The sequence below is a fragment of the Leptinotarsa decemlineata genome, unplaced genomic scaffold, assembly GCF_025532065.1.
Source record: "Leptinotarsa decemlineata unplaced genomic scaffold, Ldec_3_MD MMD2_tig00026282_RagTag_RagTag, whole genome shotgun sequence".
NCBI lineage: Eukaryota > Metazoa > Arthropoda > Insecta > Coleoptera > Chrysomelidae > Leptinotarsa > Leptinotarsa decemlineata.
The window spans coordinates 19764933-19790349 of NW_027412668.1; the positions used below are offsets into that span (position 1 = coordinate 19764933).

The following is a 25417-nucleotide window of genomic DNA, read 5'->3' on the forward strand; positions in this document are numbered from 1 at the left end:
AAATGTTATTTGGACAGATGAAATCACTTTTACGAATTCTGAGATAATAAACCGAAATAACGAACACATTTGGGGCATAAACAACCCCAGGCAGTTCCGAGAAATTCGACCTCAAGTGCGATTTAGTATTAACGTGTGGGCAGGAATTTACAAAGATAGAATTTTGGGTCCTCATTTATTTGACGAAATTCTGAATGCAGAAAGCTATCACCAGTTTTTAATGTCGATTTTTGAAGACTATTTGGATGATCTACCTTTGGCTAACTATAACAACATCTGGTATCAACATGACTGAAAGGTTTGTTGATGAATGGATAGGGAATAATGAGCCGGTGAGGTGGCCTGCAAGGTCTCCAGACTTAAGTGTTATGGATACATTCTTATGGGGTTCACTGAAAAATATAGTTTATAGTCAGAGGGAATATCAAAACATTGAGGACCTTCAACACAGCATTGTTAGAGAGTTCGGAAGATTCAGGAGGAGGAAAATTATTCGTGCCGTGAATAATATTCGAAGAAGGGCACAGTTGTGTTACCATGAACAAGGCCAGCACTTTGAGCATTTGTTGAGATTTACTTTTGTCATTACATTTTAGTTAACTATTTTTATTTGTTCAAAGTTCTATTTTCATTGAAAAGGATACAATGTCTAATTTACCTCATACACACCTCATGCATCAAATTTTGATTGATGATTCTGTCTACATATTTCTTCATTGGCTTTTCAAACGAACCAAACTCGGTTTGATTTGATCCAATAACTTGAACATAGTTCGATGTGGTTGTCATCTTTCGGGATACAAGTTAAAATACATTTCAGATGTCCTAACACTGTTTCTAACGTATTTGTAATAAATTTGTATCATATCACTTTTTTCTTCATTCGTGAAAGCCATTTTTCGCCAAAACAAAATGTTCGTGAGTGTAACAAATTGAAAGTGAAATTTTGAAACATTAAAGTCAAAGCCTATTATAACGTCGTCGAAACGTCGGATAGCAAATCTGAAAACACCATTATGTAGCAGGGAAAAAGTGGCAATATGGAAGTGCAATTTATTTTCGATTATTTCGAAAAATGAAACCAGAAAAAAATAAAAACCATTTTTCGAAATTTCTGTTTTTCCGGATATCTCCGGATATACTCGGAATTTCAGAACTTATTCAACGGCAATAGGGAGGATCGAATTTGAAACACCCTGTATACATTGATGCTGTTAATGTTTTTTTCAAATTTCAATTTTTCGCCTCTTTTCACCTTATACTATATGATGTACAGCGACGATTTCATATTGAACCGAAGCGCTGCCGAAACAGCCCGAAAAATTAACCACAAACGGTGCGTGGGATGGTGGAAAAACTGGGCGTCAGCTCCCATGCGGTTTTTGATGGTTCAAAACGTATTGCAGAAGTCAAAAAGCTCGAAAAGTAGGTGCCCAACGATTTCAACGATCGACAGAAATTGTAAATTTTTGAGGTCTGTTCTGCTTTGCTTTTGCACAACCAAAATGATTCTTTCTGGATCGGATCGTCACGTGTGATGAAAGGTGGATCCTCTACGACAACAAGAGACTTTCAGGACAGTGCTTGGACACCGATGAGCCACCCAAGAACTTCGCAAAGGCGAAAACCCACCAAAAAAAAGACCACGGTTACTGTATGGTGGCCAGCGGCTGGTGTAATTCACCATAACTTCCTGTAACCGGCCAAAGAATCACAGCAGAATCCTATTTTGAGGAAAACGACGAAATATACCGAAAATTGTGTCCGTAGCAACCAGCACTGATCAACAAAAGAGATCCGATCCTGCTCCACGACAACGCTCGTCCGCACGTTGCACAAATCACCGTCCAAAAGTTGAACGAATTGGGCGTCGAAGTTCTGGCCTCACCACCTAGACCACTCGCCAAATGACTACCATTTCCTCAAGCAATTCGATAACTCTCTCACCAGTAGAACTTTCGCCAATAAGGACCGGGAAAGAATAACGGCCTTTGTCGACTTCATCGAGTAGACAATTTTTATGATGACGGAATTGATCGACTTGTGTTGCGCGGGCAAAAGTACACAGGCAGCAGCCGGCATTGGTCAACAGAAGAGGTCCGATTCTGCTCCACGACAACGCTCGTCCGCACGTTGCACAAATCACCGTCCAAAAGTTGAACGAATTCGGCGTCGAAGTTCTGGCCTCACGCACCCAGACCTCTCGCCAAATGACTACCATTTTCTCAAGCAATTCGATAACTCTCTCACCAGTAAAACTTTCGCCAATCAGGACCGGGCAAAAATAACGGCCTTTGTCGACTTCATCGAGTAGACAGTTTTTGAGTTGACGGAATTATTCGACCTAATAAAAACATTCTCAACCAGAATCTTCAACAGAAAGATTAGGCCAAGAAGTTAATAGAATAAGATAAATATGATTATCTGAAAGTAGCAAAAGAACTCCGAAGATGGAGAAAACTGAAGTTTTCTTCTGGTGATTGGGAAAAATACTTGATTTGGATTTATTCTACGACAGAGGTTCCAGTTTTACCTTTTTCCAAATATTTTCAATATTTTATTTTATTTTTAATCACATTTTCTGTTTTTTATCTCTTTTTTATCATTCTTTTCCATTTCAGCTTAAAACAATTTGCTTTCTTCTGAGACTTGGTTTTGAATTTTACACTCAACTCATTCATCCTAAAACACTAAAAAAATAAAACTCAGCAAAAATTCCATGCGAGCATACAGTATGTATAAATGTCGATTGACCTACCTTCCCTACATTACCATCACCCAAAAATACAACTTTGAATTGTTTTTCAGTTATTTCCTCCTCCGAGTCAGACATACTTCTATCAACTTATTCACGATTCGTTCTTCCTGTAGGTGGTCGTGTAATTTACCATATGAATGAGCTAAAACCTAAAGTGCTCTCTTAGAATCCGGCGGATAAATACTTTTGAATAGAAATCTCAAGAAAGCGAAATCCGTACAAGTGATACATATTCATCAATCTTCGTCGAGGTGGGCTAGCGAAATCCTCATCATATATAAAGGACATCATATCCTTGGAAGTCATCCAGACTCATATCCGTTAGAAATATGGTTAGAAGTGTTCCATTGACCATAATATATTTGTTCATTTTTGTTATGTTCGTTGAAAGTTGTTTAATAACAAATTGTCCGAAAGGTGGTAAAAGAGGCGGAGTATTCAGTACGAGTGAATCAAATATAAAGACAGTAAGTATAAACCTCAACAATTACAAAATTTCATATAAAATAAGTGGGCAAACTTGGAGACTGGCTGTAAATCTGAAAGAACAATTCGTTCAGGCCTGTCTCAACTTACCTACACTGTAGGTTAATGGACTGACACCTATCAGAAAACAACTACTTCCCTGGCTAATACCACGAAGGGCGTTGCATTATATCCGACAGGTGTCAGTGCAGGATTTTTCACTGAAGTTATTCCTGCATATGCCGTTGGCGATACAACTGCCGCAATAGATTTTCAATTATTTTAATACTTGCAGACCGGTTTCGGGCTGTTTGGCCACTCATCAGTGCAAGATAGTGACTATCATCAACATAAAGTCGATGATTTCCGATAATTGAAAATCGAATTCCTTCAGAGTATCATTCCTCGAACTAGGCTGAAGCGGACAACAAACAACAGGTTTGTCATCGCCCCATCTGCCTGTGAACGAGGTAACCAACCGCATATCCGAAATTTGCCAATTCTTCGAATAAGGAAAGAAAACTTTTCACATATAGTCCAATAATTGAAAATCGATTCCATCAGTTGTATCGCCAACAGCATATGCAGGAATAACTTCAGTTAAGAATCCTACACTGACACCTGTCGGATATAATCCATCGCCCTTCGTAGTATTAGCCAGGAGTTGAGAGTGGCCTGACTGAATTGTTCCTTTAGATTTTTGGATGATTTGATTTATAGCCAGTCTTCAAGTATGTCTACTGACTATATGTGAAAAGTTTTCATTCCTTATTCGAAGAATTCGGCAATGAAATTCGGATATGCGGTTGGTTACCTCGTACACAGGCAGATGAGGCGATGACAAACCTGTTGTTTGTTGTCCGCTTCAGCGTAGTTCGAGGAATAATACTCTGAAGGAATTCGATTTTCAATTATCGGAAATCATAGAGTTTATGTTGAATATAGACACTATACACATTATAGACACTATAGACATTAACCTACAGTGTAGGTAAGTTGAAAATGACATGAACGAATTGTACTTTTAGATAATTTGAATTTCAAAATTTTATAATTTATAAAATGTACGAATTCAAATATTTTATGGAAACATTAATTTGTTCAAACAATTATAAACTAACACCAACATTTTATGACTAGATTTCAGATCATTTGAACATCCTTCTGTTGAAATAAAAAAATTAACATATTTTACAGTGTATTTCTTGTGGACCAGGACACACTGGCAAATGTTTTGGTCCTAACATATGCTGCGGACCTTTTGGTTGCCTATTGGGCAGCCCTGAAACGGAAAGGTGCCACAAAGAAGGATTGTTCCAGGAGACAGAGCCATGTATAGCTGGTTTCTCTACATGTAGGAAAAATACAGGGCGTTGTGCCGCAGAAAAAATATGCTGTACTCAAGGTATTTGGACTTTTTTTCTAGTTTCTAACCGACTTTCTAACTTTCTGTTATAGAAAGTTTCAGTTTTCTTTTGTTCATTACGATTTCATACCTCCTAGTAACAGCTACATTCATCAATTTATTGACAAAGAAAATATTCAGCACAAAGTTTTGTCTATAAAAAAGTTTATGACGTCACTTGAGCAATTATCGAACTGTAGAATTTTTCAGGATTGAATGATAAGAATGATATGAATAAAGTTGTCGTAATAACAATTGCCGGAAATGATTCTGATACAAATAATGGGGATCTATAAATTAGAAAAATAATGTATGATCAATTGAGATACAAATAAATGGAGCATCACTGCCGACAAAAAAGTCTGGCATACTGACCGATAAAAGACTTGCACAAATTTCCATTCTAAGAATTACTTGTTTTCCATTAGACATTTGCCAAATCATGCTATGTAGAAAAGCTGAGAAAGATGAATATTTTCAATTTTCATTTGACTTTCGATATTTTAAATTTTCATCGGACCATTTTGATTCAATCAAAGATTTTTGGAATCATAATAATCATTTTCACGAAATTGTATATTCGTTATATTAGCTACTGTAGTAGAGCAATAAGTATCAATGTAGAAGACATCACAGTGAGACGACTAGAACATAGTTCTAGATAACCTGATTAATCACCTCAACACTAATGGATTCTACACAACTTCGTATGCAGATGACATAGTTATCTTCCAGACCGGCAAATTTGTGAACGCACTGTGCGATAGAGCGCAGGATGGGCTCAAATTAATAGAAACTTGGTGTAAGGAACACTCACTGTCGATCAATCCCAAGAAGACTGAGATGGTCCTTTTCAGCAGGAAAAGAAGTTTATCGGTCTTAAAACCTCCCGAAATCTTCAAAAGCAAACTAAAATGTGTTTAAACATCACAGGAGCCATGAGAACAACACCAACCGCGGCAATGGAATTAATTACTGGTCTGATCCTTCTGGACCTATACGTTAAGGAGGTTGTGTTAATGGCAATTTTACGATTACGCACGGCTGGTGTAAACCTCGAAGTAGGAATGTGTCGATTGAGGCTGAGCCTCAAGCGAGAAGCGCTTAAAGCGCAACCTCTGCTGCAGGCAACCACTGATGCAATTGTAGTCAGGTTTGTGTTTAATAAACCCTACAAAATACAAACAAAACAGAACACTGAGTCAGAAGGCTCAAAAATCAAAGACTGCTCAGGATGTGGAGTGTACTCCAGCAGATCACTAAGCCTAAGGATTAAGTGGGGAATGGGAAAAAGTACCAGCGTTATCCAAACAGCCCTATTAGCGTTGAACAGACAACGTGTTCTCAGGACTAGTACTAGAGTGCCACAAAGATTTAGCCAAAGCCTCGGTAGATAATAACATTATCCTGAGGTGGTTTAAAGGGCACGACAGAAGTAAAGGTAATCGCATTGCCAACTCTTAAGCCAAGAAAGCGGCTGGACTAAAAATTTTAGGACCCAGTGGCACCTACGGCCTGATGACTTCGACAATTGCGGAACTAGCCAAACATCACATCCATGCTCACCAGAGATGGGATGAAATCAAAGGATGCAATCTTGAAAGGATCACCCTGAGCGACCCTGGGAAGCTGCCGCCGAAGAAATATCTGGCGATGACCAGGAAAAATCCACGCCTAACAGTAGAATTTCTGACTGGCCACTGTCAACTAAGAAAACACCTCCACAATATGGGTCTAGTGGACACACCTCTATGCAGGATGTGTGGCGAGTCTTGGCCTACACCTGCCGATATAAAGGAGATATTAGCTACTGTCTGGGCAGATAGAAAATGATTATTTTCAATAATCCGCGTCCACAATAGATTCAATATCACCTGGAGGATTAACTCCTTATTAACAGGATATAACAAATTATTGGATTTCCAGCTTCAGTACTGACCTGAGATAATCCAAAAGTCAGGTGTTCTTTGATGCTTTTATGTCTGCACACTGAACGAATTCCAACAATATAAAAAAGGTCTGGTAACTTCATACATTGCCAAATCACAAAACAAAGTCCTAATCTACGTTTCATTATCACATATGTCAAATCAGAACCAATACATAGAAAATAAAGAAGTCCACATTGAGTTAGTAAGCTACTACTTTCGAGTCCTCTAAAGAGTACAGTAAGATATGAACTTTGTAGCAAGCGGCATTGTTTTTTATAAGAACCTGGACCTTAAGAAATGGTGTAGATCTTTTTCTCTCTCCACAGCCGGGCTTTTATTGTCTTTATTTATTAAGTAAATTTGAAAATATTTGTTATCTTTACAACCAAACTGAAAATTTAACTTTCTAGATGTTCAATATAACAGAAAGCTTCTTGTGCCCACTTCATTCAGAACTAACCTACACCAAAATAGTGATTTATATTAGGGATGCAAAGTTTTTAACCACCTTGATGACTATCCAAAAATCTCCAAATATTAATTTTTTCAAATTCAGACTTAAAGCATTACTTATTGAGAAAAACTGTTACAGTATTAAAGCATTTATGTCATAATTCTATTTATTTACAAGGGTGTTTTTTTATAATTCAATATATGCATTTATATAATTAAGTTATTTTGTATTCGTAACTTATGAATGTGTTCATACCTTGCTTGGAAATTCCTTTTTATTTCAATTAAGACGTTTTTGTCAGTTACTGCTTGGGTGTTTTTAATACATTTATGCTTTTTAATTGAAAATAAAAAATATTATCAATAATGATATATGATGATTTCAGATTCATGTCATAGAGACACGCAATGTTCGAAAGAGGAAAGAACGAGACCATTATCCGAGAACGCCGTAGGAATGGAGCTTTACAAATTGATCAACAACCCTTCAGAATTATTTATCGAAAAATAATCAATGATGCCAAATTCTTTTAATCGCAAACGATCAAGAAACCTTGCGGATGTAGATATTTGAAATTAATAAATAGAATAAAGATTAAAGAATGCATTACTCACCCGTTTATTCAATGAATTTTTTTCAAAAGGAAGCAGAAATATTTTTCATATGGTCATTTAGGAATAAACTGAGTATAATAGGGATGTTGCTAAGGCGATTAGTAGTGACCATACAAACATAAAATATATTTCATGCATATATTGTCTCTGAACTGAAAGGAGAGTTGTGGTTGGATTTTTTTCGGAGGGGTTATCAAAATAATGAGGAAAAATTCGAACCTTATATTCAATTAGCTAGCATTCAATTAGACATAATACGTAATCACAAATATTCTCATAATATTTATTGTAAAGATTCTGATATCACTTCCTATTTAAGATATAACTACCTAAAGGAAATATTCAAACCATCCACTTAATCAACATTTTTCAAATAAATCCATTAGAAATGTTTGTTCGCCTAACATCTGAGGTACCACAAGGTTCTAATCTTGGACCTCTTTTATTTTTTATTTTTATTATTGATTTGGTAACCTCTTTGAATATTCCTAGCCTACTATTTGCACACAACCTGAAACTATATTATAAAATCGACGACATTACTAACTGCCAACGTGTACAACATGAATTAGATGTAATCAAACTTTGGTGTAATAATAATCGTCTACAACTGAACGTATCCAAATGTAAAATAATATCATTTACAACAAGAAAGCGAACTTTAATGTACGATTATTCAATCAACAATACTACAATCATCCGGGTACACGAGATAAAAGATCTTGGTATAATGTACGACAGTAAATTAACATTTACAACACATATAAAGAATATGACTGCTGACGCAAATAGGATGCTTGGATTCATTTACAGAAATGGCAAAAACTACAAAAGTATTGCCACCTTAAAATTGCAATATTTTGCGTATGCCAGATCTAAGTTAGAGTATGGCTCTGTGTTATGGAATCCAGTTTAAGACTACCATAAAACATCAATTGAGAGCGTCTAAAAGTTGATGGATAATACCCCACGAGAGGCATCGATCATAACATTTTGTTGACACGATTTGATATGACATATTTGGAAAATAGAAGAGTTATCCTTGGTATAAAATTTCTGCATAAATTACTAAACAACAATATTGACAGTATGGTTCTATTACCTGAAATCAATTTCTTAGTACCAAGAAGTGAAGGTCGACACAATCTGAAATTCTAATGCGAAGCATCACGCACAAATATAATACTACGATCACCATTAAATTTTATGTGCTTCAATAAAATCTGCGAACATTGCGATATTCATTTCGACTCTCTGAACGACTTGGTATCATGTATCTACAATCATTTTTAATAATACTATAAATAACATTTGTGTCAGTACTGCTACATTGCATGATTTGCAACTTTTTGTGTTATATACTCAATTTTTCGTTCCTCTTTTGAAATTCTACATATACAAATATTTTATATATACTTTGTTTTAGCATTTACTTTCATATAGTTCTATATTCCATTATTTTTAATATTTATTTCATATATACTCTTTACAGAAACAACAGAACTATCCAAAACAGCCAGTATTACAAGCAACCTTAACAATCTGAGGCAATGAAAAAAAATTGTGGACTGTTCAGATGACTGAAAACTCTCACTTTCGGAGAACAGCCTCCCCCCATGCCCCCTCCCGGGTTGAGTGCTCCGAGATAAAATCTTCCCCACACAGTTACTGTGTGCAGAACATCCCATCTCGTCCACCCCCGCTCCTCCGAAGCGGTCCTCAACCTACTGACAGGCACATCAGCAAGATTGACATCTGACCTACTGCGGTCGAAAGCCAGCTTTTAGGTGCTTTTACTTTCTAATTTAGTTTTTTATTGAATCGTGACTTTACTTGAATGTAATTATTGCATGGGGCCCCCAAAAACTAACCGGAGACGAGTGTCTTTAGATCGCGAATAGGTGTTTCTCAGTGAATCTGCAAAATTGGGTTTGGATTCTGGTTAAAAAAAATTTATACTTACCGGATCCGCCTGATAGCGACTCTCGGGGGGTGGTCTCTTCGAATAATGTTTCCCAAATGAATGTAATCTATATCTAATGTAAATCGCTAATTTTGCAGAACCACTACTTCAATAAATTTCCGGCAGGACTTGTGCATCTTCATAAGAAAACTATGGAGAAATTTTCAGGTATCAACATAATACTCAACTGAAGAAACTAAATTTGTCTAAAAAATGTTTACACATGCACCCAGAGTTCTGAACACATGTCTTCAGTAGTATCCTGTATAGCTTGCTGAGGCCTGAGCCATCAGTGAAACATAACCCGCTTATCCGTAATTATTACTTTAGTTCACCCGCAGTCCACCTGAAAATGTTCATGACAAATGTTAGGTAGATCATAAATCTCTTCTCACAATACTTTTAGCAGAACCTTTTGTATTGAACTGGCATACAACATTTCACAAGGTGATGTCAACTTATCAATCACTAAATCTATATAATTTTATCCTACAGTGATATGTTCAAGACAGAAAAAATACATATGGGTTTCTTAGATAAAGTACTTGAACTTGTATAAAACAATATGATACTGCATTTTTTTCTACTTACCTCACAGGTTATGTATTCTTCTAAAGAACTCTTTTCACTATAACATACTTTATTTTGACTCAAAAAATATATACACTGAAACTCACCAAACCGTATTAATAGGTAAACGAAAATTGAGAATAATATCTTCAGAACGATGAAATTATGAAAAAATAAATAAAAGCTAGACCGCCAAAATAGACTTTTACAACGATAAAAAGTTTCTTCTAATCTGCGATAAAATAAATTACCAGCAATAAAATTTTCAGTGATAAAACTGATTTAACTTGATTCTTATACCATTGTATTCAGCTGAGAATATTTCAGAAAATAATCTTTATAAATATCACTTGAACTGAAAATGTTTTCAGAGAAATGTCCATTACCGTGTTATTTTTGAGCAACACCAACCGAGCAACCAGCAATAGATAAAACCTGCTGGTTGCCCACCCGGCCTATCTTTGTTGAGTTTTATCGCACTTATTTAGATTTGCTTCTTCCAGTAGTTTCACATACCTACTGGGGAATTTTCAGTAATGACCTAAGAGGTCCAACCATTATTATTTTCTTAGACCAGTTAGCAATTATGATGTGTAGTTAGGAAGGCTGGTTCAGCATATCGTAGCTTGATCTGAGTTTGATGGGTTAGAAATTTATCCTCGACAAATAGGTCTGATATTTATAATATTGGAAAAGTGAAATAACACTCCCGATTAAAATGAGAAATGAAATAGGTAAATTCACAACTCAACATCGTTTCGTTATTTCCTCTTACTAGTAGTGTAAAATTGAACAACAATATAACTATTGAAAAGGAGGTGTTTCAATTGTTACCAGTTTTTGGAAAAAAACCTGTTTGGTTTTCTATTTCTTTCATGATATATAAAGAGTGGAGAACTGTTAAAGATTTGAAAAAAATATCCTTCGCAGAAAAAGTGATTTCAATGTTCAACGAAACGTACTTGTTTCAGATAGATATTTTCATGTGCCTAATCCACATATCTTTGGAGATTCTCTTCTCTTTAAATATCAATGAAGAAGTAGAAAGCGATTTTTTTTTGCAAAAAGAAAATACCGAAAATTCTGAGTGTGGTAATAAGTCTCCATCGCCAGAGCATCGAAATTGGAGGAAGTTTTTGGAAATGATGCTGGAATCATTCAATTTAAAAATGAAAAAAATGACAGCAGCCTAAGTTTTTTGATTCAGTCGTTTGAAAAATCCCAGTAATCGAAAAACTCTTAAAATTTCTGGAAAAAACAAAAAACCTTTCAAAACCTGCCAAATTTTGATAACAAGAACATTCTATGACGTTTCGAATGCTTTCTTGAGCTGGGACGGATGAGGTATGTAGGCCTTCATGATATTTTTTTGTTTGGTTTAATAAATAACTTCTTTTGATTTTATACAAAATATTCTCAATATTATTTATAAATTTCATTGTCAAAAACATTTCCAAATAATTATACTAGCAGCAGCCGGGCTTCTACCTGCTGCCTTCCATAACTAAGTAAATTCACTCAGGCATTTGGACAAACCAGAAGTAAAATGTCAAGCGAACATATTTATTTACGAGTATATACAAGTTTTTGTGATTTGATTCCAACTGCACAAATTTTTCAAATCTCTACAGATCTCTATAGAAACATTTATTGAGAAACGTACCATACGTTTTCGACAAAATTGAAAATATTTGTCACCATAACCTAACCAAATACTTCACCACATAGTTTGTATTGTTAAAGCGTCAATAAAGAGAAAAAAAATATTTGGCTATAGGAACTGGGTATACATCTTCTCTCATTGTGATTTAATGATAAAAGGCTCCAAATGCACTACTTGAAATGTTACGAAGTAAATAACCAACTCACCTCCTAAGAACTAAATATTGTACAATGTAGATGAAGGGTATGTAAGTAGATGAAGGATGAATTTCTTGCAAACAGAAATAATAATTTTCTCGTCAATAAACTATAATGAAAGTATTCTTTAAATGACATTTTTTTTGGAGGACTCGATATTTTATACTGTCTTTTTTATTTATAACCTTCCACAATTTGAAAAAATAAAAGCTAAATCAATAGAGAATCTGCTGAAGTGTAGTAAAGAGCAAACTGAAGAGTTACTGACTAACTGGACTTCTCAGTAGTTTATATCATGCAGTAACTTTTCGGGGTGAACTTTTCAGTTTACACTTTACTACACTTCAGCAGATTCTCTATTGATTTAGCTTTTATTTTTTCAGATTGTGGAAGGCTATAAACCAAAAAAACAGTATAAAATATAATGAAAGTCAATGTCATGTGCTTCAAGCCCTTAGAGATACTCAAATAGGTAATACTGACTTATTATCATACTAATTGTTCTTGTTTCTAATAAGTGCTCGAATATAATAGAACCAGGTAAAGACAATCTATCAAATGCAATTTATGACACGAAAGAAAAACAGTATGAGAGAGGGGAAATATTTTAGAGAGTATAACTTTAGGCCACGACTCTTGTCTACAAAATATGTACAAAAAGCAAAACCCCTTCAGGTAAGAAAGTTCATTGTGATAAGAATCTATAAAAAAATCACTCACTTTCAAAGGTCTTAATGCCTAAGAGGGATATTTTAATGTAACTGCTGACAATTTGAATACAATACAAGTTCTGGAGAAACTTGTAGTACCTAAAGTTTTGTCTGCTTGTACGGCAGACATCTTCAGTGGTGTAGGCGTTAACTTCGAGGACGGAGATAGTCTCACAAACGACTGATTCGAATACAGATCCAATGTGATAGAAGATCACATTGGATCTGTATTCGAATATAGCATTACCATAGTAATGAAGAATAACTTACTGAAAGTGTCAGTGTAAAGTTTCACGTCGAAAAGTCAAACCCAGAGTTGCACAATGAAATTTTGAAAAAAAATGATGTCGATCCGTATTTAAAGGGGTTAAGAGGTAATCAAATTAACGAAGATAAGCTAATACCCTTGGTGATCAATGTTCTTCCTATGTTACTGTGAAAAATTGGATTGTGAAGGTCAGTGTCTTTATGTTAGGTATCCTGGTGATGAATAATTACGAAAATTAGAAAGATTATTCTCTCTTACATTCAAGATGGACTGTATGGCAAAATAGATTATCAACAACCAAAATGTGACAGCAATGGCCAACTACTTATTAGAAAAATGTACAATGATTAGGAATATACGCCGATGCTAAATATAAATATAGAAATCATAATTCATACATAAATAATACTGTAACATATCAACATAGCCCTTTGAAGGAAAGCAAAATATTACAAACAAAATGTTTGTTTACAGCTAAAGAGTTGAATATTTCACACTTATTGCATGTGACCTAGTCTGAATGGTTTGAAACTCAACAATTTGTTTTATAAGATTAAACATTTTTGTACAGTTGTGATGAAATAAATAAACTTCATTCATGTCTTCAAAACTATTGATTCTAGTTGGGAAAAAATATAATCACCATTGAGGAAAATTTACTTCAAATACATTCAACTCTACATTAAATAATTCCGAAATATTTGTCAACTGATCTGAAAGTATATGGTATCGAAAGCCTTCTTAGTTCCCCTCCTTCCAATCCAACCCTATGGTATCAGAGACATTTTACCACATTTATAATAAACTCAATTTCGCTACTTTCAATACTCAGAGACCTCGTTAAAGATTACAGGGTTTAAATATTTTTCTACTGTACAATATGATCAAGGTTATAAAGTGCTACCAACAGCTCATTCTACGTCTATTCAAAAGAGCATGTTCCAAAGTGATATTGAAAGTACTGCTAATCTGAAAATAATAAGTTCTTACTCCTTCGAAGAGCATTTTGGGCATCCATTGTCATGGCATCAGCTTCATCAAGAATAATCAGCTTAAATCCTGACTTGAAAATCGTTCTTGTACTTGCAAAAGTTAAAATTTGTCCTCTAACAATTCCAATACCTCTATCATCAGAAGCATTCAATTCTAGAACCTTGAAAAAATATAGGTTAATAAATTATTTATGAGAAATATTTTCAATACAGTTTCAACTTTTCAACTTAGACTATATTTTAACTAGTATCTTATAATTTATAAAACAACTTCTAGCAGAAGCATAAAAAAATGTTGAACAATCAATCCAATCAAAATTGTATTTTTAGTCGCTCAAAAATAGCTATCAAAACATACTATCATTCAATCTCTATGCTGGTACTAGTAAGCATTGTATTTCAAACTATTGTAGAACATTGTATGTACTAGTCCAACTGATGAAGCTACCGAGTAGTGAAACGAGTCTTAATAGAATTTATATGTGAACATAGTATAATTATCATGGATGGAGACATTGGACAAAAAACCATGTACCGTGTTCCTCCAATTCTGGAAAAATTATGGGAAAGCTGAGCATTTAATCTTTCTTTTCTGATGTTCTAACAAGTTTTATAGTAGTACGGAATTTTATAATTTCTGACTAATTTTAATGCAACATTAAAAAAAGGCAATGCGTGTAATCAAACTATCAACATATGGCTTCAACTTTGGGAAAATGAGCCCCTTTACTAGCCATATAAGTTCTCGAAGAAATTTAGAAACATTTCTAAGCCTATTCAAGACATGATGAAGATTGTATGACCAAGCATTTTACTATCTTTCACTAGGAAAGAAATATGATTTTTTCAATATTTATTAATTGATAGGGCGAATCTTTAGTGTTACAGCTACCAAAACTAGCACTTTTGCCAATCACCAGAAATGCAATATTCTTCTCAATGTGCGTTTCACCATTCAAGTTGGTGTCTTCAAAAGATGATGAAAATTAGTGAAACATGTATGATTGGGAAAAGTGCCTGTTTTGGATTTATTCTATGCCAGCGGTTCCAGTTTTATATTTTATTACAGCTACCAGTGAAACAGGCATAGTAAATATTTAGACATGAACAAATATGATCTGGAAATATATAATTGTAGTATACCCACCATTGATGGAAACTGAGCTGGTGTATAAAGTTGCCTGGCACATGCTAAGATTGTGCTCGTTTTCCCTGTGCCAGGAGGACCATAGAAAAGCAAGTGAGGTACTTGGTCCTCTTTTATGAATTTACTCACTATAAATAAACGAGATTGAAAGATAAATGAACTATTGCAATAAATAATATATATATATATATATATAATTTACCTGTTTTTATAATATCTTCATGTGATACCAGATCGTCCAAAGTACTAGGTCTGTATTTCTCAACCCTGAAAAAAGAGAAGAAACTAAATATATTATATTTTTATCAAGATCAGCGACACTTACCATGGTAAGTTCACTCTCTGCTGAGCTTTAACCATGTTTTTTTGAAAAAATAAATGTGGAAATAAAATAAGTGAATAAAAGACTTCAAAATTTCAAAATAAAAGCGGCTATGTAATGTCAATATTTTCAGTATCAAACTGTCAGTGTCAACATGTCAACAATCAACATGTCAACAATCAACAAGTTGGGAAATAGCGCGAAAATCTAAAGGTACGTTTCATTGGAAGAGTATACTGAGTTTATAACTCAAAAACGCCTTTGTATCAACTAAACTGTAATGCTTGAAAGGTATACCTGAACTCGAACTATAAATTCAATGCAGCGACTGACATTAATATTAGTAAATAAAAAACCTTATTGCCTTTTATCTTTGTTCATTGTTCCATTGTTCATTGTAGGTGAAACACTGGAAACAACGAGAGACTATATATAATTGTATTGCAAAAGACATATTGGAAAAAGAAGTATTTTTGGACTGGATGGGCAAAAACTCATAAATTATGAGTACATTCATAAAATATTACCTGATCTAGACATAAACCTGGAAAACTATCTTAGAAAATTATTAAATGATATCATAATATCTCAGATGTCTGACCTGGATGATATCCATTGCAGAAAAAATGAGACATGACCTGAATGAGATGATACTAAAGTTCAATTTGACGCGATGCATTTCCATTTTGAGGTAAGCTTAGAATCTAGAAACTGCCGGAAAGGGAAATTATTATAACTTGTGTATGAATTCCTATTATGTAATACAAAATTTATAACTTTTGTTACTTATTGCACAAGTGCATATTGCTTGTCATTTCTGCATTCCATCAAGGCCTGAATATACACTTCCACAACTATCAATTCAACACGAAATCGCCAAAAAAACATCTCGCTACCGCCTCTGATTAGTAACTTTGCTTTCAAGGAAATAAGAGAGAGACGGAGTATTTACTGGTTACCAATGGAAAACAAATTTTTTCAAGGAGATTGCAAACGGTTCACGTAGATAGAAATGATTGATCTAGTTATGTCACAGATTAAATATCTGTGGTTATGTGGCATCATTGGATTAACTCAAAAAATAATAATATTGACATTTCAGTTCTTTCAATACATTTCAAAAAGTTGAAATATGATATGAAGTAACCATATCTTTTATGAGTCATATTATAAAGCCATTGTTATTAGATCTTTTATTGTAATTTGAAACACACAATGAATACACCACATGAAAGTATAAATAATGGTGACAGTGAAACAGAAAGTATTTATGAAGATGAAGATGAATCAACTATAATACTTCCACCTGAAGGTACAACTATAAATCATCAAAATACTTTTCTGAACTATTGTTTTTTCAGTGGAAGACACAACGAAGTTTCTGAAATCCAGGCACATTCTAGGAATTCTTGGTTTTTTAGGTTTTGCTAATGTATATGCCATGAGAGTAAATCTATCTGTAGCGATTGTGGCTATGGTTAATACTACTCAACCTTCCTTTAGCAACAATACTTTCGACCACTGTCCTATAAATATAACAAATTCCACTGTTCCAGAAGATGTGAGTGATTCATGTCTGTGTGTTGAAACTCATTTCAATTAATTAATTGAAATTGTAACAATGTAAAACAAGAATTGAATATTTTAATGGTAAAACAAAACTTAGCTCAAGAGATACCTTATTTAAATTTTTCATGGACACCATGGAAATTCAACTTGGTTTTATTTACAATATCAGACATATTGAGTGATGTTGAACATGTTTCATGTGTATGTCAGAATAAATAAAAAATAATACAGATATCGAATTGTGGAACAATTTCGATTGCAAAAACAAGAAAAGCTTTGAAGAACAAACTTCTTAGGGTATAAAAGTATCTGATTGACATTATTCTAAAATGAACTTTGCTAATTCTAACAAATGGGGCAGTAATAATCCTACAATACTTTGTTCAATGATTGTGATCAATATGTACATGAAGAATTTAGAATTTTCAAAGTAAACATTATCATCAAAATTATGGTTTTGAAACAGAAAATTCAATATACGTCCGATAAAAAATATATCTTGATTTACAGTACCTATCTCATTAAGATGAAAGTTCTTTTCAGGAAGGTGATTCAATGACAATAGTGCAAAATGGGTAGGTATGGTCAAGACCATCCCCCTGATATAGTAAATAAGATGTTAGATAGCAAAGAAACATGGACTGCAATTAGCTACCTGGCAGAATATTTCATTGAAGAAGTGGGATACTATCTAGTAAAAAAATTGACCAGGGTGAAATCAGATCAATGTACACTCTCTCAAGTAATGTATTGAAGCCATTTCAGAAATATCCACCTAAGTGCAGGAGAGATATTTAGGTAGATAGACTAGATGCAGTGTCCCGCTATATTATCTGTGAAGTAAGCACAATGATCAGAAAGACTCACAAGAAAAAAAATAGCTTTGAATGATTCTGGAGGAAATACAGTTCAAGTTACTTTTATCACAGTATTCAGATTATGATGAAGTTGCAAGGACAATCAGTTTTAGTTCAGACACTGCGAGTCAAACAACAACTAGCAAAGTGGAAATAATTTTGTAGAATAATTGAATCAGTTGTTAAAGGTGGTATTGAAATATGAATACAAGTAATACAAGACAAACAAAACCTGTAGGGACAGTGTACTGTAAAATGAAAATGCTCCAGAGAGTCATAAAAAAAAACTTATAAAAGTTATGATTTCAGAATTTTTTCGAAATCTAGTAGTAATAAGAATCATGAAAAACAAGGCAGGCAGTTTATTAATAACGTCAATTAATGGATCAATTCAACAAGAGGAGACAAAATTTTTGGGTTTGAAGATAACAGAAAATCTCAAATGGAACAAGCATATTGATACGATTTGCAAAAAGATATCCTCAATATCTGATTGTTCCAGAATACTCAAAATTCAAAAAAAACCATAAGGTATATAGCAGGAGTTACAAGAAGGACAAGTTGCAAACTCATCTTCCAAAGTCTCAGAATATTGACTATTACAAATATATACATTAATAAATCGCACATAACGAGTTTTCCTACTCTTAATGGTAATAACAATTATAATACTAGGAATTTCCTACAGTTGGAAGTGTCAACACACAGATTAGTTGTATCGGAATCATATCCAAGGCTTTTGGCCATTAAATTTTACAATAAACTTCCAAGTACAATAAAAAATCCGGCTCTAAAACAGTATAACTATCATATCAAAGAGTTGCTCCTGGATAAATCCTATTATTCTCTCAAAGAATATATAGATGATAACTTATGATCATGTACATGTGTAACATTTTAGGAAGATTTTAATAATGATGCTGTTACATAAATGACAGATTATTTTTGGTTTTGACTTTTATATAGTATGTACATGTCCAACATTTTAGGCTGATTTTAATAAAGATGCTTTTGCATAAATAGCAGATTATTTTAGGTTTTGACTATTATATATTGTATTATATCATCTATGTAAATTGTATATTGTGCCTCTAAGTGCAAGGAGTTTGTATTTTAATTTTTGTACAAGTTTTGACATTCTCAATGTCATCTATAGATGACCCAACTGAATAAATATTATTATTATTAAAACACGGAGACAGCTTCTCTTTGACAGCATGCATCAGTTTTCAACATCGGAGGCCGACATAATAAAAAACTAATAATACCAGTTGTTAATATAATGTTATTATTTTCTGAAATATAAAGACGAATGACTGCATCTAGAACATCCATCCAATGAAATTTGTTTTACAATAAACCATTCAGTTCTTGAATTATGTTATGTTGTATTTTTGGCATCGTATTGAACTGCCTGAATAATTGTCAATAGCTTGAATTCATCATCACCCGGCAAAAATTTTGCTGTGATGGATGTCATTGATATAAACTGTGAGAAACATATTAATTAATTTTTTTATTCATTTATGGCATTGCCTTTTTTTTTCACAAAATAATTAACAAATTTACACATGTTATGTAACAATAATCTATAACTATCAGCTAAATGTCAGGAAAAAATATATAAAATAGGCAAAAATAAGCTAATCAATTACAATCTTTTCACAGTTTTTCGAATGATCTCATAGAAGAATTAAAAGGTATTAAATTGAAAGGGGTATATTTTCAATTAAAAATTACTAGATCCCTGGGCTCTTTTTCACCTAACTGTATAAGATTAGCCTAAAGACGGATTTCTTCTAAACGGACTCGTTTGCGACTGGCTTCGATTTCAAAAACAGAAACAAAAAAATTGTTTCAGTCTCAGAAACAAAAAAATTGTTACAGTCTCGGAAACAAACTCGAATTCCACCAAACAAACTAGTCCGAATCGCGTATTTTGTTGTGAATTGTTTTCTATTGTTTCCACTACATGAACATCAATTAAATTGCTGCATTCTTCAACTGTCCATTGGTTTTTTTCATGTTCAACTTGTATGTAGTAAACAACAATACAACAAATCAATACAAATAGCTTGCCTAGTGCAGGTGATCAAAATTTATACCCGCCACAAATTAACACTTTAAATGAAGTAATAATGTCTCCGGCCTTTTCCACATGGTGTTTAAAAAAACACCGAAACATTTTGATATTTCCGCTTACCGACGGGACATTTTATTGTTGACAAAAACAGTCGCCCACGACACAAAGTTTTTGTTTTGTCGAAATCGACACAGTTGATGTTTTGTTGTGGTTTTTTTCCATTTGGTGGAAATCCGCCATAATATTATGTTTAAGTTTCTTTTTCTGTATGAAATATTAATTTTATATCCAGATCATCAGGGTTCATCAGTTGGGTAGGTATCCGGTCAACACTATAAATGGTTCACAGAATATTATTTTCTAAATAATTTCAAATAAAATGAAACATTTCAATATATAATATAATAATAATATTTATCAATTTCATTTTGATTGGAAAGGAGAATTACATGGTTTTAACAGAATTTATTTTTCAGACCTCTGGTGAATTCAATTGGGATGAACATACTCAAAGTATAGTCTTGGGGTCGTTTTTTTATGGATATGTAATAACACAAATACCAGGGGGTAGGTTAGCAGAGATATTTGGAAGTAAACGAGTATATGGAATAGGAGTTCTTGTCACATCTATATTTACACTCTTGACTCCAATCGCTGCCAGAATAAATTTTCCACTTTTCATTATCGTGAGGATTATTGAAGGAATGGGTGAAGTAAGTATGAAAATAGAGAAAATCTGTACAAGCATTATGGCTGCATTGGGTGATTCTAAGAAGTGGTTCAGTTAGTTTTAATAATAATAATAATAATAACCATTTATTTTCCTAAAAAACACATATTCATAGTAGGGAAAAAAATAATTCAAAACTATAACATAACTAAGTATAAACAGAGCAAAAAAAAATCAGAACTGGAACTTGAAAAATAGATTATTGTACTTTGAGAGTCTAAAAAAATACTATTCGATATTTTCATTGTGGAATATAATTGGATCTTTACTCATTGAGTAAATATTCCATATATTTGCCTCCACAAAATTTATTCCTACATATTCCTCCCTGGGTTCGACAATAATTGACCACACTGTACTAAACCCAACTTTATTTCACTACTATACTGCCAATACCGCACTTTCAACTAGACTAGCCTTACTCTGCTTGTTGGTAGTGCTTATATTTCTCGATGGAAGTCACTAGAAATGTTTTTGAAGTGGCACGTAGAAGGATCCAGAATAATAGGATTAGGCGCTATCTTGGCCAAGTCACAGTCAACCGGTTAAGACCAGCGGCGGCCGGCGTTATTTTTTTCAGGACCTATACATCATAATATAGTTTAGTTAAAAAAACTTATTTAAAAAAATACATTGGGATTCGGTCTAACTACATAAAATAGTGAAAGTACCATTTATGAAAGTTTATTATTTTCAATATTTAGCAAAAATTATCATTAACTTTATGTAATTAATCGAATTTTGCTATATATATTATTAATAATAATAATAATAATAATAATATTTATTAACTTCTCTCGTTAAAAAGTATAAAATTTCTTTCACAAAATAGTACACAGTAACAAGGAAGACGTCCATAGTGTGTAAAACACAATAAACATAATACAATACAAATTAAAAAAATGGAGTGTAAAACATATTAAATATAAAATAATACAAATTTAAAAACATTTACCGTCTAACATACAAATGGGGTGTAAAACATAATAAATATATTACAATACAAATTTATAACATTTATAGTCAACATACATATGAGAGGGTAAATTGTTTACTAATAGCTGCCCGTCTAGAGTGAAGAATTATTGGTTTGCAAAAAATTCATTGATGGTGTAGCAGTTTTTTTGGATGAGATAGGCTTTCAATCGTGCTTTAAAAATCGAAATATTAGGAGATTCTCTCACTGTGCCGTCTAACTTATTGAAAAATTTTGGGCCAAGGTATAGATAACTTTTCTGAAAAAGTGCAGTCCGATGTGCAGCAGTTACCAAAAAATTTTTTGATCGAGTTGAGTAGCCATGATTTTCTCGATTCGCTTCAAATGAAGATATATTTTTGAACACATAAATACATGATTCATATATATACAACCCAGCAAGAGTGAGAATTCTCAATTTCTTGAAGGAATCTCTACATGACTGTTGCCATTCTAGATCATCAATTATTCGGATAGCATATTTTTGAATGCCTGTGTTGTTCAGTAACAATTTGAAAATCAGATTTGAATGTTTTATTATTAATAATCACTTTAAAGAACGTGAATAATTTGAATTTATATAAGGATGGATATTTCTATTAGGTTTATGAGTTGCACAAGTTAACTGTCATCTCCTTATAGTTTGGCTTGAACATGAACTTGAATTGAACCATTTCTACAATTTACCCAATAAGCACTGCAAATTAGACACTATCCAGTGGTTAAACACAGAATAACAAAAACTCATTTTTATTTTTAGAATAATATTAATAGTTTCTTTGATAATGGTAATAAATTATAATATAATTTCATGATTTATTCATTGTGGAATTTGCATATGGTTTTACTATTCAAAGGTGGTTGAAAAGAATATTCGTTATACTTCTAGGGTGTCACTTTTCCTTCTATGCATGCCATGTTGGCAAAGTGGATCCCACCATTGGAAAGGAGCAAATTTGCTGCATATGTATATGCTGGTATGTATTTTATCAGAAACATTCATAGAAAAGTCATTGAGAAAATAGGAGTAATTTGTGATTGTACTTTAAGGAAAGTAAACAGTATGCATATTCGAATTATGGCCGTCGTTTCTATATTTCAGGTACTAATTTTGGCACAATAGTATCTCTTCCACTATCAGGTTGGCTGTGCTCATTGGAACTGGATAGAGGATGGCCTTTGAGTTTTTACCTTTTTGGAATGTTAGGCATAATATGGTTTGGTTTCTGGATGTATTTCATTTATGATTCGCCATCAACCCACCCAAGAATTGATAGACAGGAACTTGCTTATATTGTAGCTAGTGTTGGGCCCCAGGTATGATCATTTTTGTATGAGAACTAAAAAAACATATTCAAAGACATGAATATAACTCTACTGGAGTGATATAAATATACTCATTTTATGCCTAATGCAACATAAAATGGCTTTCTGAATTATTGTTTTAATTTTATCCAGCGGTTGGTTTCAGCAATTGTTGCCTATCACATCAAATGCTATAGAAGCCTTAACTACTGGAAGCTGGTAGATGCCTGTAGTATTGCTGAATTCAATTCTTGCACCATCCATCAATAAATGTACAAAGTTGGGTTAATCTATTTTAAATTGCATCGGGAGATTTTGACAAAAAAAGTGAATCAGTGATAACACCGGGGTTTTCATCTTGGAAAATATATGCTGATCAAACTATCTTGGGAGTCTGTGCCCTCTATTGACACCGTTTGAACTAGGACTGGAGGAACTCATGAATTCATGACTTGGATTTAGAGTTGAAGTTTTTGCGTGTTTTATGTTTTCTCCATATAAATTAGGCTACTTCTTCAATTTATGATCAAAATATCCTTCAGACTCTCAATATGAATAAGGCGTCTGGTCCTGATGAAGTGCCCGTCATCGTACTTTAAAAGTGCGCAAATGAACTCGTACCAGTATTCTGCAGACTTTTCAACCTGTCTTACAAGAAAGGGGTTTTTCCTTCTTGTTGGAAGATTGCTCGCATTCAGCCTATTCCCAAAAAGGGAAAGAAGACTTTTCCAAATAATTATAGACCAGTCGCTTTACTATCAGTGATATCAAAAATCATGGAGAAAGCTGTAAACCACCATATCCTCAAATATTTTGAAGGCTTCAACATCTTGAGCGATCAACAGGCGACCTTCTATCGTATGTCACCCATATTTGGAATAATGCAATCGAGAAACATGGAGAGTCAAGAGCTGTTATGCTTGATATTTCTAAGGCCTTTGACCTTTTTCGCCTCTGATTTATGTGAATCATCACTAGGCCTTTTTATCATAAGACGAGCACAAGCGTAGCTGTCATATTGAAATGGCGGTAATTCAAAACATTCGTACTGTTTTAATCAACAATGGCTGGGCAAGAAATATTATCTCTACAAACAAATAAATTATTGAAAAAACCATTGATGGTGCTTCACTTGTTTATAATTCAGTTGAGGCTCATAATTGTGAACAATTAAAAAGATGTTCAAAACGTCATGGGCGTCCGCAAAAGGAAAAAAGTGAGCTGATTGAGAGGTTAGGTATCAGCATTTGTTAACTATCCAAAAACATATAAAAAAATAGTATTCACAGTTTTATTCTTATTAATAATGTCAATTTATTTGGTGTAATTGAAAATATATTTCAGTTGACAAGAGTATTACTTATGGAACTAATAAATAAATCAAGCCATTAAGATTTTGAAGCTGTACATATGACATTATTAATTAGACAAATATGTAAATACTGAATTGAATATGTTTAGTAATTTTTATTAGAGGGAAATATTTAATACAACATTATATATATGAAATTTACAGTAAAAAATGCAATAAGGAATAATGTACGTATGTTGAAATTCCTGATAGCTTAAAGGATCAGGATTTTGTTGAGTTGGACCACTTTCTCCAATGAAATGTAGTGAGCAAATATATAAGTATCCTTGGTAACATCAACAATAGATTTTAAAGCCTCGGTCACTCCTGCCCCATTTTTTCACCCACAATTCACATTTTGCACATGCTTTAATATGTAATTTGCTTGATGATTTGATTATTTTTTTGCGATATTCAAGACAAGGCTTTGGAAAATTTATAAAATAGTATGTGTTGGTTTTGAATAATTTTTGTATCACTTTTACATACTCCATAACAACACCTTCTCTGTAGACTCGCTCCTGAACTAAATTTACAGGGAGGTCAGTTGGAGTCGTAAGCTCGACATCCATCTCCTCTATAGACTCAGCGTCAGAAATAATTTTCAAGTTTACTCTGTCCATGAAAGTCCCACGAGTAGCTAGGGAAAGAAGGTCAATCATGGCAGAGCCCCGCATTACCGTGACAAGGCGATGCTATGACGAAAGGGCGCCCGGTATCTCGAAGGTTCCGTAGAGACAGCTGATAGGCTCAGTGTCATTCATCCTCTCGGCACGGATACACACACCTTAGGATTAAGCCATCGTTGGGATGCAATTCTGTCATTCCCGTATCCAGCGGGGCTACGTGGAAACAGGCATCCGATGACCGGTTTGCTCAACACCCACATCTCAAGCCAATGTACTCGCCAAAAAACAGCATGCACAGTGGTTCAGGCAGTGAAAGAATAACAAGGACAGCCAACCCGCCTTGTTGGGGGTTAAAATGGACACCAATATATCTTGATACAATCATGTCTCTGGAATTGCAAAGGCTGCTTCTCAAAAGCTTGAAGCACTGAACGAACCAGAAAACTGTACACACCTCA

The 25417-nt window shown here is 33.7% G+C and overlaps 4 protein-coding genes across 9 annotated transcripts in view; 2 read left to right on the forward strand and 2 right to left on the reverse strand.

Moving 5' to 3' along the window:
- Positions 1–7621, forward strand: part of IT (oxytocin/vasopressin-like peptide) — a 42529-nt gene extending 34908 nt beyond the window's left edge. The window contains exons 1-3 of one of the 2 annotated variants that reach the window (XM_023156360.2): positions 2902–3225; positions 4421–4628; positions 7399–7621. In XM_023156360.2, coding sequence (XP_023012128.2) covers positions 3088–3225; positions 4421–4628; positions 7399–7523 — 471 coding nt within the window. In that variant the 5' untranslated portion in view covers positions 2902–3087 and the 3' untranslated portion in view covers positions 7524–7621. Of the gene's footprint in view, positions 1–2901; positions 3226–4420; positions 4629–7398 lie in introns of those variants that run through there. The other variant, XM_074179997.1, reaches the window with a different exon arrangement.
- Positions 1–9921, reverse strand: part of LOC111502299 (ras-related protein Rab-28) — a 30178-nt gene extending 20257 nt beyond the window's left edge. Inside the window, exons 1-2 of one of the 3 annotated variants that reach the window (XM_074179996.1) lie at positions 7628–9563; positions 2759–2900 (exon numbers count right to left, since the gene is read on the reverse strand). In XM_074179996.1, coding sequence (XP_074036097.1) covers positions 2759–2833 — 75 coding nt within the window. In that variant the 5' untranslated portion in view covers positions 2834–2900; positions 7628–9563. Of the gene's footprint in view, positions 1–2758; positions 2908–7627; positions 9564–9590 lie in introns of those variants that run through there. The other 2 variants (XM_074179995.1, XM_023156359.2) reach the window with 2 other exon arrangements.
- Positions 1–15618, reverse strand: part of LOC111502298 (replication factor C subunit RfC3) — a 39520-nt gene extending 23902 nt beyond the window's left edge. For both annotated transcript variants that reach the window (XM_023156357.2, XM_023156358.2), the window contains exons 1-4: positions 15463–15618; positions 15340–15404; positions 15138–15265; positions 13989–14151 (exon numbers count right to left, since the gene is read on the reverse strand). In XM_023156357.2, the coding sequence (XP_023012125.2) occupies positions 13989–14151; positions 15138–15265; positions 15340–15404; positions 15463–15497 (391 nt within the window). In that variant the 5' untranslated portion in view covers positions 15498–15618. The remainder of the gene's footprint in view (positions 1–13988; positions 14152–15137; positions 15266–15339; positions 15405–15462) is intronic.
- Positions 13033–25417, forward strand: part of MFS10 (Major Facilitator Superfamily Transporter 10) — a 28641-nt gene continuing 16256 nt past the window's right edge. Inside the window, exons 1-5 of one of the 2 annotated variants that reach the window (XM_023156356.2) lie at positions 13033–13186; positions 15861–16150; positions 20445–20681; positions 22564–22651; positions 22777–22991. In XM_023156356.2, coding sequence (XP_023012124.1) covers positions 16133–16150; positions 20445–20681; positions 22564–22651; positions 22777–22991 — 558 coding nt within the window. In that variant the 5' untranslated portion in view covers positions 13033–13186; positions 15861–16132. Of the gene's footprint in view, positions 13187–15860; positions 16151–16447; positions 16772–16820; positions 17021–20444; positions 20682–22563; positions 22652–22776; positions 22992–25417 lie in introns of those variants that run through there. The other variant, XM_023156355.2, reaches the window with a different exon arrangement.